The sequence below is a fragment of the Vespa crabro genome, chromosome 17, assembly GCF_910589235.1.
Source record: "Vespa crabro chromosome 17, iyVesCrab1.2, whole genome shotgun sequence".
NCBI lineage: Eukaryota > Metazoa > Arthropoda > Insecta > Hymenoptera > Vespidae > Vespa > Vespa crabro.
In genome coordinates this window covers 4,393,326-4,412,360 of record NC_060971.1, presented here as the reverse complement: position 1 = coordinate 4,412,360, position 19,035 = coordinate 4,393,326, and the positions used below count along the sequence as shown (strand labels likewise).

General features: G+C 39.4%; 1 protein-coding gene across 3 annotated transcripts in view; it reads left to right on the top strand.

The window, feature by feature from the left end:
* LOC124429990 (homeobox protein homothorax) overlaps positions 1-19,035 on the top strand; it is a 371,378-nt gene that overhangs the window by 109,107 nt on the left and 243,236 nt on the right. For all 3 annotated transcript variants that reach the window (XM_046975959.1, XM_046975958.1, XM_046975957.1), the window contains exon 7: positions 1,148-1,277. In XM_046975959.1, the coding sequence (XP_046831915.1) occupies positions 1,148-1,277 (130 nt within the window). The remainder of the gene's footprint in view (positions 1-1,147; positions 1,278-19,035) is intronic.

The window sequence follows — 19,035 nt, the reverse complement described above, 5'->3', positions numbered from 1 at the left end:
CGTCATTGAGAGCTCGAGGACTCGAAAGTGTCGGATTGGCTTAGATCAATGTGTGGCCTCTTACTCTCGTGTCGTTGAATACATTGCATCTAACAGCGCGCGCTCAGATCGCGAGCGATTTTAATCTTGGGAGGTCGATCCTTCCGCTCGCGCATCGCCGAATAGAAAATCAAAAAAGTAAAAAAGAGAAAAGAAAAAAATGAAGTAGAAAAGAGAGAGAGAGAAGAATAAAGAAAAAGAAAGAAAAAAGAAAGAAACATTTCCTCGACTAATGGACACGTCGTATAATATTCTCGAGAAAAATTTTGTTCCTTTCTTAAACGTAAATATATCGAACGAAGAGCGTATCGTTGAACAAGTGTGTATGGTTATACCCTCTTCTACTCGTCGACCTTCGATAAAATCCGTTGATTCGTAAGATGGACGCGTACGACGACAGGGTCCTCTCGAATCACTTATGCCAGGAGCATTTTCGTGCTGAGCTACGTGTGCTCCGTCTTTAATCGAGATCGAAATCGGTCGGCTCGTATGGTCCCCATCATCAATGGCCGAACGAACATACTCCTCACGTACGAGGCGTGCGCATCTCTCTTTCTCTTTTTTTTAAGGCGCTTTCAAAAAAAAAAAAAAAAAAAAAGAAAAAAAAAGAAAGAAAGAAAAAAAAGAAAAGAAAAAAATTCCTGGCACACGTTTCGAGTACCGGCGACGCGGGCGTTTTCGAAATAATTTCTATTTCGTTTCTTTTTCTTCTTCTTTTTTCTTTACCATTTTTTTCTTTTTTTTTTTTTTTCTTTTTTTCCCCCCCCCCCCAATCGCGTACGAGCCACTCACGAGTCTTGTCATTCAATCCTTTTTCCTCTCTTCTTCCTTTTCTTCTTTGATTCTTTTTTTCTTTTTCTTTTTTCCTTTATCCTCCTCTCTCCCCGAACCCCTCCTCAACGGATATCTTTCGCTTTCATTAATTCATTCCAACGTTTCGATACATTATTTTCATGAGAACTTCGCTTTCATACGAGAAGAACGTATCGGTGGAAAATGAGGCGTGTGGTGGGAGGTGTAGAGCGAGCGGAAAAAATTTGCACAAATTTTCGACAATCATGGAATCTCTATATCGTTCGTTTTTTTTTTCTTTGTTATTGCTCTACAGAGGCCGCCCTCCTCATCGCTTTCCTATCCTGGTGCGGGCGGTAACGATGATGCACGTAGTCCTGGAAGCGGTGGTACACCCGGACCACTCAGTCAACAAGCACCTACCAGTTTGGATTCCTCGGACCCCGGTAAGTACTGTTCAATATTTTTTCTATTTTTTTTCTTTTTTTTTTTTACATCGTAATCAAAATGTTGATGTCTATTAAAATTGCTCTTTTTCTTTTTTTCTTTTCTTTTCTCTTAAATCATTCGATCGAGGAAAATATATATTCATGACTGTTTAAATGTAAAAAAAAAAAAAAGCAAAGTTTCGATCGGAGTTTAGGATCGATGAAGCCGAAAGTAGGTCTCCCTTTCCTTTCTCTCTCTCTTTCTCTTTCTTTTTTTTTCCTCTTTTATTTGTATACATATGAAAGAGAAAAAGAGAGAGAGAGAGAAAGTGGGGGAAGCGCGATGACTCGCGAACGCGACCCAACGACGATATCACGCGATGAGCGACGAGTCGATGACAATCAAGACGCGGATCGAGGAGACCCCCACGGACCTTCTGCACGCCCTTCAAATTTTACGAACACGCGGGCCCGCGCGCGCACTTCTCGTCACCATCAAAGCTAAAGGCTTATGCCGAGACTAACGAGCGAACCGTTCCCCATTGGCGTAGTCGTCGTTCGTTCGGTGATTTTCATTGAGAAAGGAAAAAAAAAAAAGAAAAAACAAACAAACAAACGAATGAAAGAAATACGTCCGGAAAATTAGCTCGGTTGGTCCAATGATCGGCGCAAATTTTAAATCGCTTATATCGACTATTAATATTTCCAATTGTCAATGATATTGATAGATCGATCCTAATGATTTATATATGATATATATATATATATATATATACATATATTTTTTTTCTGCTTTCTTTTTTCATATACGTTTTCTCTTTACTTTTATTAATTTTTTTTTTTCCATTCTTTCTTTCCGTCTTCCTTTTTCTCTCTTTCTTTCTTTTCTTCTTTTTTTTTTTCTTTCTTTTTTCTTGTTTTCTATTATTGTCGAAAGAATAAACTTAACGTCGGTAGCAATGACAGATCACGCCAATGGCTATGCTCGGGTTCAGTCAGTCACCGGAGGGAATACAAGTTCACGACATCATCCCATAAAGATTCATTAAGGTCCGCCGTCTCTATATTCGCTCTGTCGTGCCAACATTATAGAGCCGCGTTGCGTGCCAGCTCGGCGAAGCGTGCACGCACCGACTAGCAAACACGTAAGCGTGCACGTATACGTACGCGAGAGAGACAAAACGGTTGATCAATAACAATCAAAAGCGAGCGTTACGTTAGCCTTAAATACGTACACGAGATAAATAGAGAGAGAGAGAGAGAGAGAGAGAGAGAGAGAGAGAGAGAGAGAGAGAGAGAGAGAAAGGAAGAAAGAGAACGATACGTTTAAAGCAACGTCGTCGAGGTTGCGTCTTTGGATTTATTGTTCCCGAGCAGTTTACACGAAGCAAGAGCTAATTCGTGACGAGATACGAATCTCTGCGAGAAATCTGTCGCGGTTTGCACTCTTGCTTCCTCCTTTTCCTATTCTCTTGCATCGTCCTATTTGTTCTCTTTCTCTTTCTCACTCTGTCTCTCTCTCTCTCTCTCTCTCTCTCTTTATCTCATGGAACGCGCGCTCTCGTCCGTATATGTGTGTGTTATGTGTGTTCACACGTGTATATGTGTATGTGTGTGTGTATACTCCATTCGAACGACGTTTTCGCGACTCGTTAACGAGCGATAATCTTAATTTCAGTGCTCGTTCTCTAGGAGGAGAGGCTCGTTAAAATCTTCGCTTCGAAGATTCGAAAAGAACTCGAGAGAGAGAAAGAGAGAAAGATAGACAGAGAGATTTCGTTCCTTTTGAGATTAACAACTTTTATACCGGTTAGTTTATTCTCTTCGATTTTAAATTTACGGGATATATATATATATATATATATATATATATATATATATATGTTGTGTATAATCTCTTGCATAATAGGAATCATTCGTGCATACGCGTAATTTGTTAGCGAGATCTGACACCTGCAAGGACTTGTGTTTTGCGTGGTTTCACAAACGATTCGGCGATTTACTTGGCGATTAGTCTACGGGATTGTGCATTCCGTTTTTTTTTCCTCCTCTGTCCTCTCTGTCTTTCTTTAATTCTCCTCTCTCTCTCTCTCTCTCTCTCTCTCTCTCTCTCTCTCTCTGTCTGTTCGTTCACTGTGTTAATTTAATAAACGCGCGTGTATTCACGGACGAGTGCAGGCGAGTTCCGTTCGTGACCAGATATCGATCTCAACGCGAGATCATTCTCTTTCTTTCTCTTTTCTCCTCGTGGTTTGGTTTAGCACGGTTTCGCTAAGCATACCTTAGCTAGAAAGTGCACAACTATGGTTGACACGCGCGAGATCGTGAGAAAAAAGAAGAAAGAAAGAAAGAATGAAAAAAAAAAGAAGAAAAAAAGAAAAAATGGAAAATATTGATGCTTTACTTACGACGTTAGCAAATACGAGAATGCAGTTCTCAAGAATCTTGATTTCTTTAATTTAAAAACGAGTGGAATATATGTATGTAGTTAGATAGATAGTTAGATAGATAATATACCTATTCACTTTTTGAATGAGATATTAAATTTATCGTTTAATAAATTAATTATATTTTAAACAAGCTCGCAATTATATCTTTAACGTGCTTACGTTAGATCTCGCATTGAATTAACTCGCATAACGAAGCTGATAATGTACGTGTAAAAAAACATGAAGTAAAGATGAAGCAAAAGGAAAAGAAGAAGAAGAAGAAGAAAAGAAAAGAAAAGAAAAGAAAAGAAAAGACAGACAGACAGACAGACAGACAGACAAACGGACAGAGAAAAAAGGAAAGAAAAAAAAAACAAAGGAAAAGAAAGAAATAAATAAATAGATACTCTCGTTTATCCGGAATGAATTAATAAACGACTACGTCTACTGGCATTAGAAATAACGCGAGGAGCTCCACCCACGGTCGGTGGAATAAATTTATCGTAGTCGCGTGGAGAAGGAGGAGGAGGAGGAGGAGGAAAAAAAAGTCGAAGGGAGAGGGATAGATCGAGGAGAAAAATACTAACAGAACAGGACGATCTAGTGGATCGATTCCCTCGACGGTAAACAAGTTTACGTTGGGCATGCTATCCTCTCATCAATTCTCAATTATAGTATTATTTATATTTTAAAGAACGTCGACGTAAAGAGGATGAGATGGTAAACATCATCGATAAAGGACTTCAACGCGTACGAAAAAAAAAGAAACGTAGAAACGAATCGAATATCTCTTTTTCTTTCTTTCTTTTTTTCTTTTTTTATTCTAATTCATCGAAAGTATTCAAGAGAAATAAAGATTAAAATCTAGAAGTTACGTACTGATTGAGTTTTCCATTTTTCGCTTCTTGATTATAATATCATTTCGTATCATTAATTCATTCAACATATTTAATTTATTATTATTATGATTATATATATATATATCTTGTTTGTTTCTTTTCTCTCTCTCTCTCTCTCTCTTTTAATCTTAACCTCTTTCTTGTTAATACTTTCTCATTTTTCTCGTCTCCAACGCTCATTAACGTGCCAGCCTGTTTGCGACAAGATATCATCTCGCCCGAGCCCTGTCCACTTTTTCGACCAGGCCCAAAACCATCGAGTGACAGTCCCAAAGTCGACGAACCTAATTTGTATTCCGTCATCCGTTAACATCGCCACGCTTTCGAATAATTTCGTGGTTCTTTTCATGACGTCAAGAATGCCACTTGCGTACCTACGATTATTCACTTTTTACCAATCCTAGGAAGAATTTTCTTTCGTGTTATATATATATATATATATATATATATATATATATATATATCGTTCTTCGATATTGCAAATCAATTCTAAACTATATACATACTGCATAAGTAGGTACTTTACCTTTTAACACGCGTCGTGCCTCGTGACACATTCATTTTCATTCCGTTTATCCAATGACGATAGTGTTTTACTTTTTCTATCTCATTTCATCAACGATAAAACTGACATATTTTCTCTCTCTCTCTCTCTCTCCCTCTCTCTCTCACTCTCTCTCTTTCTCTCTCTTGCTATATCATGTAAATATCTATTTACTTTATGAACTGTTACGTACATTTTTATTATTCGACTACGAACGAATCGTAAAAATTTAATTTTATGCGAACTCGACGAAATTTTTCTGTTTTTCTTTTTTCTTTTTCTCTCCCTTTCTCTCTCTCTCTCTTTTTTTTTTTGTAGGCAATATCAATGCCACGATAAAAATAAATATGTATTTGTTTTTCTTTCCTTTTTTTTTCTTTTTGCTTTTTTTGTTTTCTTATGGCTCTTTTTTTTTTTTCTTTTTCTTTTTTAAAAGAGCAAAAACGTGTACGGATATAGGGACATTAACATATCCGTGTCGCAATCGTTCGGGGATAAACACGTTGCCGGTTGCTCCTCCTCTTTGAAGTATATAATAGATTCTATCGCGTTCAAATAGAATCGATCGATCGCAATACGAGGTTGTATCGTGGGACTGACTATGTTTATAGTACACATTTGCTCCATTCTTTTTTTACCATGACCTGATCTTTTTGAATAAACATTGTACGTTAATGCTCGTACGCTATTGTTAATTCTAATGAATATTTATTTTTTATAGAACGAATATATACAATTAAAGCGTGCCTCAGTATATATAGATACCAATCAATCAATTTTTGTTTAGATCACGTACGTTCGTTTATCATCGTTAATTGATTATAATTTGTTAATTAGCTTCTTCGATAATGATCTCTCTCTCTCTCCCTCTCTCTTTTTTTCTCGCTCGTACTTTTTCTCTAAAGAAATCGATAGGTTTTGTAAATGGATATCTCAACATTGTAGAAAGCAAAACGGACGTCACGTAGGTTTCTCGAGAGGACAAATATTCGCCTCTCCCACGAGCATTCTCTCTCTCTCTCTCTCTCTCTCTCTCTCTCTTTCTCTTGTTCTTTTTTTTTGTCTTCTTCCTTGGATAGTTCGAAGCAGATCGGCCCTCTCGATTTGCCGGGAACGTATCCTGTCAAGCGAGCGGTTGCGGGGACTGTCGGGACCCTTCGTAACAACCTTCAACGTTGGACTTTTCGTGCGAGCGGAGATCCTTAATCGACGGTTCGTCGACACCGTCTCTTTCTTGGACAGAAAACGAGAAGAAAGAGAGAGAGAGAGAGAGAGAGAGAGAGAGAGAGACAGAGAGAGTGTGAGGAGGGACCAGAGAAGATATCCTCTGGTTTCTGACAACTATCAGCTCTTACCGAGGATGGAAAGAAAAGGAGAAAGAAAGAAAGAAAGAATGAAAAAAAAAGAAAAAAAAAAAAGAAAAAGAAAAAACAAGGAAAAAGAAACATAGGAAAAAAAGAACGAACGAACGAAAGAAAGAGAGTGAGGGAGTGTGTTAAAGCGTGTACGGGGACCAAAGATCACGGAGAATTCCTGGAAATCGGCATATGTGAGTGAGAAAGAAAGAGAAAAAGAGAGAGGGGGAGAGAGAGAGAGCGAAAGAGAGTGAGAGTGAGAGTGTGACGGTAGGGATGGGGGAGGGGGAGGGAGAGAGGGAGGAAGATAGAAGTAATGAGGCTGATTCTCTGTTTTCTGTGTTTTCAGCGAGCCGGCCGTATCGGTCGGTTATCGGTCTATGCTTTTTTTTCCCTCTCTTCCTCTCTCTTTCTCTCTCCCTTTCTCTCTCTCTCTCTCTCTCTCTCTCTCTTTCTTTTTCTCATTTTTCTTTCTTCCTTTCTTTCTGTCCTCCCGCTCGAGCAGCATAATGAGGCCTTCATGTCGTGAACTTCTGCGCCTTGTACCCCTTCCCTCTCATCCTTCCCACCCCCCTCCGTAACCATCCTCCCCCTCATCCACTCATCCCCTTTTTTTCCCCTATCGAAGAAGGGAAGCCCAAAGGTCCTGCGTAAAATCCTTTCTGAACACGATCGCGTCGACGTTAGATCTCTTTTATTGGCCGCTTAAAATCTCGCGTTTACGTCGACGTCGGCGTCCACATCGTTTTCCTTCGATCGTTATCTTCGATCGGTATGCGTTGATCTTTTTCGATCGGCTACTCTCTACTCGGCCCGTCTCTCTCGTCGTCATCACCACCCTCATCTCTCCCTATCCCGCCGCCATCTTCTTTACCGGGAGGAGGGGGGGGGATTATTCATTGAAATATAGGTCCCGTAAATATCTGAGGAGAAAAGAAAAGAAAGAAAAAGAAAAAAAACGTAATATCAAAAAGGTTCTCCACGTAGTTGTGACGACGACGACGACGACGACGACGACGACGACGACGACGACGACGACGACGACGATGAGCATGACCAAATGAAATACGAACGAAATATCTCTTGTCTTTTTTCTTCTTCTTCTTCTTCTTCTTTTTTGCCTCCTTTTTTATTTTCATCTAACGCGAGAAAAAGAAAAAAAAAAGAAAGAGAAATCGTTCGATCAGAGTAACCACGACATCGAAGTTAATTGGCATGTTAATGAATAATAAACTTGCGTCACTGGCGTATCAGGACGTATCGATGACTCGCATGACGGTCGATAGCCGGACATGACAGCGGGTGGCACGCTCATTAATATTACTGTTTACTATGTTTCTAATCTCTTTCTCTCTCTTTTTCTCTCTCTCTTTCTCTTTGATTTTTCCTCTCTTTTTCTCTTTCCCTCTGTCTCTCTCTCTCTCTCTCTCTCTCTCTCTCTGTTTCTCTTTCATTTGAATCAAATCGTTTCTTAACAAACTCGTAGCAACTGTTAGGGTTCATTGATTTGAATAATTTGCCCCGTTATCATCTTCCTCGCTCGGCGTTTCTCGGTAAAAGCTTTTCTATTTAGAAATAGAAGTTTAAACTGGAATTTCTTTTACGAGGAAATCGAAAATAGTGATTGTATTATATATAGTTTAACGTTATTAATCGTATTATATCGTCTTAACGTTTATATACCTTTATTTTTCCATCATCGACACGCTCGATAAATTTCTTTCGTCATTTAAACAAAGAGAGGCTGAGCTAAGCGTACGACTAAGCAATACTTACTTATTTACTTACTTATTTATCTACCTACCTATCTACCTACCTATCTACCGTTCCTTTAAACAAATCAAGTTACTTTCTAATTTGCGTTAATTAAATGCTATATATGTATGTAATTCGCTAGTCGGTAAATGTTCCTTCTTATCCTCCTTTCCGTGAGATTATTAAGGCCATATATACATATACATACCTATACATAATATATATATATATATATATATATATATATATTTATATAGTTACATATATATATTTTTTCTCCATGCCCTCTCTTTTTTTTAATTCCTGCTTTTTACTCTCGCTCTTGTGTCAATTGCACGCATAAATACAATAATGTACCTATATACATATATACATACATACATACATACATACGTATATATCGAGATTATTATTTATTGACGAGCCTTTGCCAAGAGAGCGGATTTCAAAATTACGTTCCGAGCCCGTCGATTCATCGGCATCCTAATAAATGTCGCTTATTCCGCACGATTTAAAAATAGTCGTAAATACTGCATACCTACCCTTCGTTTGCTTTCCAACATGTATGCACACACATTGGCGACTAAAGAGAGTGAGTGAGAGAAAGAGAGAGAGAGAGAGAGAGACGGCAAAGTCGCGAGAAAAATCAATTAAGCGGCTTATGTGAAATATCGACGCAATTACGGGCGATTGCCAAATCTAGCCTGGGTATCGGTGACCGCATTATCGACCGACTCGTACGTTGTCCCACCCGCCCCCTCCCTCCTCCTTCTCCTCCTCCTCCTCCTCCTCCTCCTTCTCTTCATCTCCTCTTTCTCTTTCTCTTCTCTTCCACGTTGATTTCGAGCACGATTTTCACACACTTTGCTCCGTTCATTCCTCTTTCCTTCTTCTTCTTTTTTATTTTCTTCCTCTCCTCCTCTCTCTTTTATCTTTCCTTTCTTTTTTTCCTAATCTTTTTTCTTTCTCTTTCCCCTTTTTTTTTTCTTCTCTCTTTCCTTTTTCCAATCTCCCTCAGTTTCTTCCAAGCGGTATTACGTTATAAACATATAGGTAATCGACGAACGTTTAAAAATCGAGAATTATTTAGCGCAGTATTTTATGATTTCATAATTATCTATGCCTTATTATATAGCGTTAGAGCGTTTATTCGTGTGTAAAAATATACCTGTGCACGTGTATATATACGTATATATATATACACGTGTACGTGTGTACGTGTATATATACGTAATACGCTATAGGAGGACGGTCGAACGGAGTCATCGTCGTCGTGTTATAATAAATTGACGAGAAAAAGAGAAGAAAACAAAAAAAAAAAAAACGAGAAGGGAAGAAAAAAAAAAGGAGGAGAAGTAAGAAGACAGAGAAAAAGAAGAAAGAAAGAAACAAAGAAAAAAAAAAGAGAGAGAGAAAGAGAAACAGAAGAAAGATAGAAAAAGAAAATGCTTGCATTTCCACGAGTATTCCGTACTTTTAACCCGGCGCGATTTAAATGAAATAAATGATAATCAGAATCTGGGCATAATGAATGACCCGTGACGATCACTCGTCAATCTCAAAGTTGAAAGAAGAACATAGAGAAATACCGATGCATTGTGTTAACCAATGTAATAATGAATGATGTTTCGTACTGTCAATACCGAAAAACTCTTTGGGATTATAACGTGTTCGATGGGATATCAATGATATTGTATATAACGATGACGTATAATATAATATAATAACGAAAAGAAAAAGATTGATTAGTCGCAAGTGCATCGATTATTTTTCCCTTTCGATTTAAATACGCGTGTACTTATATATATATATATATATATATATATATATATATATATATATATATATATAGATATGTGATAGATATTATATATTTATTTATGTACGTATTTAAATATCTTAAACGTGTTTCGAGATTTCGATAGATCGCATGTTCAAGAGAGATGAGCTAACTTCCTACGAATGGTCGACCAATGAAATTTTTTTTTTGCCGATAGATCGCGTGAGATGCTCGCGTTTAAAACTGACCGTCTTGAACGGACGGACACTAATATCTCTGTCTTAGGGTTCTCGGCTACGAATCGGAGAGACAAGCTTCTTTTCCATCTTCTTCTTCTCCTTCTTCTTCTTTTTATTTTTCTTATTTTTCTTGTTCTTGAAGCTCGTTCCTCTTGAAGAAATACGAGACGAGATCTCGTTCTCGCGCCAAAGGAAACGCCGTTTCCGCGAGGCTCTAACGTTGATTAACACACAATGCGATTTGCGATCGAGAAGAGAAGAGAAGAGAATGAGAGAAAGGATAAAATGAAGGATAAAGAGAAGGAGCTCGAGGATGATGCAAATAACTCGCGTTCGCGAATCGCCTACGTGATTTCGATTTGTTGTAACAGATAACACTCGGAAGACGCCTTCCTCGTCACGTTTAGATGCCATTCGCGGCATCTTTGATCGCGCCGTACGCGTTGTCCCACAAACTCCAGGATATATCCAACTAAAATATATATTTATTATCTATGATTATTATGAATAAACTTGAAAATTTGATGATATTTAATATCGATATCATTTCATCTACAATATCTTTATACGTGGATATCATAAATGTTTATAGTATACACATATGTACATGTATACAGACACACATACGCATATATATATATATATATATATATATATATATATACGAATATATGATTGCAGAGAGTATTTCGTGTATTATCGATAGATCGAAATTTAATGACATTAATATTGACATATAGATAGATATTGATAGATATTAATCTCTAATTATAGATATTACCGATAGATATCGACATGCACCTGCGATGATACCAAATATACCTACCTACTAATCGTATATACCATCTCGACATATCGATATTATCTCTAATAATTATCGATATTTATCAACGCGCGTACATACGCAGCATCTATGGAATGTATTAATCTCAGTTCTACTATGTTTCTTTTTTTCCTTCTGTTTTTCTTCTGCTTTTCTTTTTTTCTTTTTCTTTTAACATCACATAAAATTATAATTTGGAATATGTATACATATTTATGTATGTATCTATGTATGTATGTCGGAAACGGTCACGATCTGAAGTTCGTGGTTATTTCGTTCCGATTATAGTTGAGCACCGTCGCGCTCGACAGCTGTTTAAAGACGCGAGATAACAGAAGCCCGGGGGCACCCTCTTTCTTTCTGTTTCTTTCTCATATGCTATGGGAGCTTCGCGTGCGTATCGACGCGCGGTTTATATTTTTTTAAAGTCGTCATGCCCAAATGGCTCGCCGCTTCTTTGATTGTCTTCTCGGAACCATCGAGATTTTTTTTTCTCTTCTCTCTCTCTCTCTCTCTTTCTCTTTCTGTCAGCCGGTTAGTAGCGGAAGATCGCCTAAGAATTACCGCGAAGTCTGCCACGAGCGACGCTCTACCAGGCAAAAGGCGTCTCTTCTAAAGAGAAGAAGGCGGAAAGAAAGAAAGAAAGAAAGAGAGAGAGAGAAAGAGAGAGAGAGAGAGAGAGAGAGAGAGAGAGAGACGAGTTCTACGAATAGCAAGTTCTCTCTTCTCGACTACCGGGTGTCATGGAAAAATAATGGCCTAGTAGTGAGTTTAAATACATTCGTGTTAAACGTCTCTTACATATTTCTATTTCGTTAAAATACCAATGGAATTAATAAAGAAATAACGATTGGAATAATCATCGGCAACAAGTTTCTATCTGTTCGACACGGAAAAATTTAACATTCGATCACGAGGAAATAGAAGATGGTGGATATTACATACGTACTACGTAACGTCGTAGTTATCAATCGATAATTTCTTATCCCTGTGTCAGCATTCATCAGAGTTTATATAAACGATGATCGAATAATCGTCGTAGTATTAATTCCATCCCTCTTCCCACCCTCCTCCAGCCCGTATTATTTTCTCTTCTCACCAGAATTAACACCCGAAAGTGTTGAATTAGGAGCGATACATGTTATGTCTGTGTGTGTTTGTATGTATGTGTGTTTTTCTCCTCCCTCCCTCCCTCCCGCCATAAAAACTATGTATGTATACGCCCGTCGACGATAACAGAAGATAGTTACCGCAAATAATTCCTACCGATTCTCTCGGCGCTCATTAATATATCTTATTGAACGGAACGATACGATTTAACAAAAATTCAATGACGTTCGTAATAATATTTCGCGTTTGATTACTTACGACGGTAAGAAAACGTGAAAGCTTGCTTTTACACGAGCTTTCTTTCTTTTTCCTTTTCTTTTACTGTTTCTTTCTTTCTTTTTCTATTTGCGATAAAACGTCTCTCTCACTCTCTTTCTCACGTTCTCTCGAGCGCTCTCTCGCTCTTTCTTTAAAACGAAACGATCTTGAAAAATTCTCGAAAAGAAAAAGCAGAAGAAGAAGAAGAAGAAGAAGAAGGAGAAAAAGAAAAAGAAGAAAAAAGAATGGTAAAAAAGGAATAAGAATAAGAAGTCAGCAGAAGGAGTTCGATGCGGGTAGACTTGAAGAGTGGAGCAACACGTTTGTTGCCAGTTTTCCAAAGGATAAAGAAGGGAGGAGTTTGTTACTGAACAGCCGCAAACAGCACTTCGATGAAAGCTCAACACACATTCTCTCTCTCTCTCTCTCTCTTACACACACACACACACACACACACACATACACACATTCACTCTTGTAAGCTTTTCCGCAAGGATTCACCGATTGGTGAGAGTGGCCAAGCAGCCACCCCTTTTCTTTCCTTCGTTTTACCTTCGTCTTACCCCCACCACACTTTCATCCTCCCTTTACTTACAAGAGAGATCCCTTTTCTATCCGAGCTTCCATCTTCTCTGCATTCCTCCGGGTATTATGTTCCTTCTCTCTCTTTCTCTTTCACACACACATACACACACACACATTTATACACACAAACATACAATCTTTCTCCATGTCTGTTCGTCTTTTCACGTGTTTCCACGACGCGTCGATGAGCAAACATCGCAAGGATGGAAGAGTTCGAGGTCCCAGCGATGCGTCCAAACCCTCCCAAGGCCCCTCCTCCCGTTCCATCTCGCACCCCGAACCACCCATCCTCCCCCCTTAGCTCCGAAGAACAGCACAAACCCATTACGGATTCATCGTGCGCCATTAGCTAATTCTTCCTTCGTTCCTCTCTAACGTCTTCCTTTCCGCGCTCCTGCTTTTACCTTCCTACGTTGAAGATCATACGGTCTTCACCCTTACGGGAACAACCCGCCTTCATCCTATTTCCTTCTATCCCAATGGTATCACCCCGTGACTTCTATACGCGAGTATTTTCTTTCTCTATCATGTTTCATCTCTCTCTCTCTCTCTCTCTCTCTCTCTCTCTTTCTCTCTTTTTCTTTTTTCTTTTTCTTTTTTCTTTTTTTTTTCATTGCTCAGAGACAACCGTAGATCTTTTCTCTTCTTGTTCGTTCGTATATCTTTTCTCTAAACAATTTTACGAGAATTCATAATTTTCTCGGTTTATCATTTAAGTTCATTTAAAACTCCTCAGTTCGTTTCTTTCGATCCGGAGATATCTCTCCATAACGGAACATAAAAGAATCGTAAATAAAAGTAGATTCTCGATTTGGCAAAGATAATATCGCTCGTTCGTTTACCGTAAAAATGCGAAGAGCGGTAAGGAAACTATGAAAGGTCGTAGCTTCCGATTCACGTAGACGATCGAGAGGCAGCTATCGAACTTTATATTCGTCGAGTTTTTGAGGGCGAAAGATGGCCGTAGAAACGGGGTTTAGAACGGGAACGGTAAAGAGGGAACGTTGAGTATCTCTCCCTCTCCCCTCCCCTCCCCCCACCCACCACTTTGGTGCCCGAGCCCCGGAACGAACGTGCAGTCAGCCGGAATAAACGAGGAGGAGAGCCAAAGTTGTTGCTGGAAGTTCTTCCAGAAGTGAGGAGGGCTCGAGTGAGGAGGGCCTAGGGAGTGAATGAGTTTGCGTCGTGTCGGTGATGAAACTTTGCCGTGACGAGAAAGAGGGCTTGTCACGGGGGTTCGCTTCTAAACTCTTCTTCTTATCCTCCTCCCACTCTCACCCTTCCTTCCTTCCTTCCTTCCTTCCTTCCTTCCTTCCTTCCTTCCTTACACGAACAACCCTCTTTCCATACCTCGAGCAGCCATTGTTCGACGTTCTCGGCCTCAAATCGTCGTCGAGATTCGGAACGACCACTTGTCCGCGAACATTTTATTTCTCATTTACGTGAACCATTATTAAGAAAATCTTTTTGTTACGTTTAACGCGATAATATATAAAGATGAAATTATTGAAAATATATTTATTTATAATATTGGAAAAAGTTACGTATATTTCCATATTAAAACATTTTTTAAACTCTCTCTCTCTCTCTTTCAGTTTAAGGCACAGAACATTGGTTATTCGCATAAATTCTGAAAACTTTAGATAACACTCGAACGAATAGACGATGAACACATTTTTAACATCCAACACGTTATAATGCTTATCATCACTAAACACTGATACATACATATATATATATATATATATATATATATATATATACGTACGTACGCACTTATTATATATGTATCTACATATGCATACCTACGTTATATACTTCTGTCGACTAATAAATCGTACTACGTGATATGAGTCGGCCATGATGAATATTTTCAAACGTGGAAACTCTAAGAACGTTCATCAAAATGATCATTTCAAATGGTTACGATCAGCACCACGTTAAATTTGTTATCATCGGAGTAGTTATTCGGCTATAAATAAAGACACATATAGGTATTTTCTCTCTCTCTCTCTCTCTTTCTCTTTTTCTTCTTCGTGTTACGTCGTGTTCGCAGTAAACGGGAAGAAGCGGTCTGCGCACCATTGGATTTTGATGGCGGCGTTCGACGAGGCTCTTCGCGGCGGGCGATTCGAACGACTTTAACTGCGGACCACACATCGCGCGTTCGGGATAAAAGACACATCGTCCTCCCGCGTGCACATTCCCTCCTTCTCTCTCTCTCTCTTTCTCTCTCTCTCTCTCTCTCTCTGTCTCTCTTTCTAGCTTTTGCACGGTGTCTACATAGCCGCGGATATAAAGACAAGTATATGACATATTTTTGCTCGGTCTCTCGCGTGTGCGCGAGCACGCCTCCACGACTCTCTAAATTTAGAGCGTGACTCACGCGGGATCGCGCGCGTAAAAGAGAGAGAGAGAGAGAGAGAGAGAAAAGATAGACACGCAAAAATACGTCAGCGAACGATCCGATGAATCTCGAAAGCACACATATTCCAAACTTTCGTTATTTTCTTTTGAAATGAATACGTACGAAAATAAAAATGGCTAACATTCATTTCGTATATAATTACATAGATATACTTATACAATCTATCCACTTAATTACTTACCTATACTACCTAACTTATCTAACCTACCTATACCACCTATCTTACTTTATTATCTATTTAACTATCAACATAACTACCTACTTAATCTACCTATTTACATTCGAGCAAGGAAAAAGGAACGACGAAGAAATGAAAGAAAAAAGAAAGAAGAAACAAAGAAAAAAAGAAAAGGAAGGAAAAGAAATAAATTTCCGATCGAATTCGAAACGGACGAGTTTCGTCGATGAAAGAGAAAAAAGGGGAAGGAAAAAGAAGAATTAAAAAAGAAAGAAAGAAAAAAAAAGGAAAAGAAAAACAGAAAAGCAAACAAACGAAAAAAAAGGAAACAAAAAAAAAAAAAGAAATAGAGCAAGACGTAGGAAAAGGAGAATGCCATAGAGAGATGGAGAAGGAGGAAGAAGATGGAAGAGTGGAAAAGGGTGAGGAGGAAGGCGGGTGTGAAGGAGGAGACGACGTCGACGGCGACGGCGGCAACGACGTCGATGGGACGGGGGGAATCGGGGATCCGGGGCCTCTGGACGCGGGGAGAGAGGGAAAGGGGGCCAGAGGAGAAGTATTTTTTTCGCCGGCGAACAGACTTCATTCTTGGTTTACAAGCGTGCGGTCTACAAAGAGGTTGCCACGTTGTTAAAATAACCGCAGAGCCACGGGATCACGCACACGCGCGAGTCATCTCGCGGAGTCCGTTTTATAAGGGTATGCGTGTAAGTGAGCGTGAGCGTGAGCATGAGCATGTGAGCATGATGCATGAGCATGAACCATTCGTTCGCTCGTGTATATACATATGTGTGTGTATGTGCGTGTGTGTGTGTGTGTGTTTGCCAGTTGTATGAGATTTCACTTTACGCGTTCATGAGCGCGCACGTGTGACTCGCGAACGAGACGAAAGTCGACGTGCTCGTATACTCTCTCTCTCTTTCTCTCTTTCTCTTTCTTTATCTCAGATACACGCATACGTATGTATATGGAAGAAGACGCGTCTTTTACTTTGTGACAGTGGACCGAGAGAGAGAGAGAGAGAGAGAGAGAGTGTATGTGTGACGATCGACTCGATGAATCACGCCGTAACGACGTCCCCAACAAGAAGAAACGTTTCCGTACACCATAAAATCGTATTTTTAACGCGCTCCTCCTCCGTTCGCCATCTATTTGTCATCTTTTTCGCGCGCACGAGCGCGAGAAGAGAGAGAGAGATTGAGAGAGAGAGAGAGAGAGAGAAATAAAGAGAGACTAACGAAGGTATTCCGCTCGAACGACATCGCGTTCGTTCGTTTCTTTTTTCTTTTCTTTCTCTTTTTTTTTTTTTTTGTATATTTTTTTTCCTTCTTCTTCTTCTTCTTTCTTTTTTTGTCTTTTACTTTTTACTCGTTTTAAACTTAACGCACGAGACTTTTGTTCGAGAAAAATTGTTGTAGGCGTATTTCTCATGTCCGTAATATACATTCAGAGGGAAGACGATGATCATCTTCGTTCAAGTACAGATACGACAGAAAAAAAAAGAGAGAGAGAAAGAGAGAAAGAGTAAACGAAGAGTTTTTCGATAAACGGAGAATCACTGTGGGCGAGACTGAAGGAGTAACGTAAGAAACTTTTCGAAAACCACAAAGTACGGCCGTAAAGAGGAGGCCGCGTGCGCTCACGTCTACCCGTTTCAGGGAGGAAACGGACCGCGTGAGAAACCGAGAGAAAAAGGAAGAAAAAGAGAAATAGAAAGAAAAAGAGAGAGAGAGAGAGAGACTCGTGTTCCTTCATCCACCGAGTTCTCTCGTCGTTCACAGTCGGGTCTGTCATTTTTTGTCGGTCGTTCCTCGTCGACCACCTCTTTGACGTGACTTTTATTGCGTGTACGATGTAAACGTGACCCAAAGAAAGAGGGACATAGATAGTTAGATAGAAATAGAGATAGAGAGAGTAAAAGAGAGAGAGAAAGGGAATGTGCTTTCATTTAAGTTTCCAGTTGAATTTTACGATTAAGTCTCGAAGTGGAAACTACTTAACGAGTAGAGAGTTCCTCCATCTGGTGGGTTTGATGAAAAAGTGGATGATGGTTTGAAAGGGTGGTTTAAAGCCGATTTTGTGGTAGGTCCTGTTCCTCGCGGACGACTATGGTGGTCATGGTAACCCTATGTGAAAGATCGACGTGGCTCGTAATCGGCGTGTTTCTAACACGTAGTAAACTCGCCAAACGGAATTAGAGAAGGATAACGGTACAAAGAGAGACGCGTTGGCGAACGATCAACAACCAACCGGCCATCGTCTTTCTATTCTCCGATATAGAATTAAACGATTCGTTCATATCTATCACGTAACACGTGATATTACTTACGTGTCATTCGTACGTTTGATTGTTTCATCGGATAAATTTTCATCGATCTTAACTTTCAAGAAATAATTCCCATTTGTATATTCTATCGTATTTTATTGCCTTTTGAATTCTATCGGGGAATTACCGGGGTATTTATTTTCTATCGTAATTTACGCTCAATTGATATTTAAGAATTATTCCAATGACGATGACGACAATCGTCTCTTCGCTTACTCGTACGAATTACTAAGTCCGAAATGATGGAGAGGAAAAAAGAAATAAGAAAAAAAAGGAAGAATGAAAGAAAATGAAAGAGAAGAGAGAGAGAGAGAGAGAGAGAGAGAGAGGGAAAAATGTATTTACGTGGGTCACGTAAGTATGGATCATGTATGTATGTATATATGTATGTACGTTGTCGCCTGTCAGTAAAACTCGCCTGGCACTTGCCTCGTGCTATCTCGTTTCATTCGCGGCAATTAACGCCGCGTTTAAGCGTCGTTGCTCACGAATGCACGCGTGCACGTCCGTCGTGCCTTTTCATTTCTCCTTCTTTCAGTTCGAAAACCCACCTTTGGCTCTCTCTCTCTCTCTCTCTCTCCCTCTTTCTTTCTCTTTCTTTCTTTCTCTCTTTAAATTCCTCTTGATCGCAACGAAAGAACGAATCGAATCGAATCGAATCGAATCGAATGGAATGGAATCGAATCGAATCGAATCGAATCTTATCGAAAGACAAACTCGACGGACTGGCAACGGATTTAATTTATTTCAAGGCGAAGCGATTTTATCGATCGAGTAAGAAATACGAGAAGAGGAAGGACTCTAAATTCGGTAATAATGAAACTCACCGATGTGTATGATTGAAAACGCGGGGAACCGACGAAATAGCGCTCAGAGAGAGAGAGAGAGAGAGAGAGAAAAGAGAAAATGGCGAGCACTCGGAGAGATAAAGAAAGAGATAGAAAAAGATAGAGAGAAGTCCTAAAAAGGGGTTCGGGAGGGAGGGATTGGGGATGGTTGGATGGAAAAGGGATGCTCGTGTCGAGGCCACGCCATTACGCCATTACGATTCGTCGAATTCGTCTTTC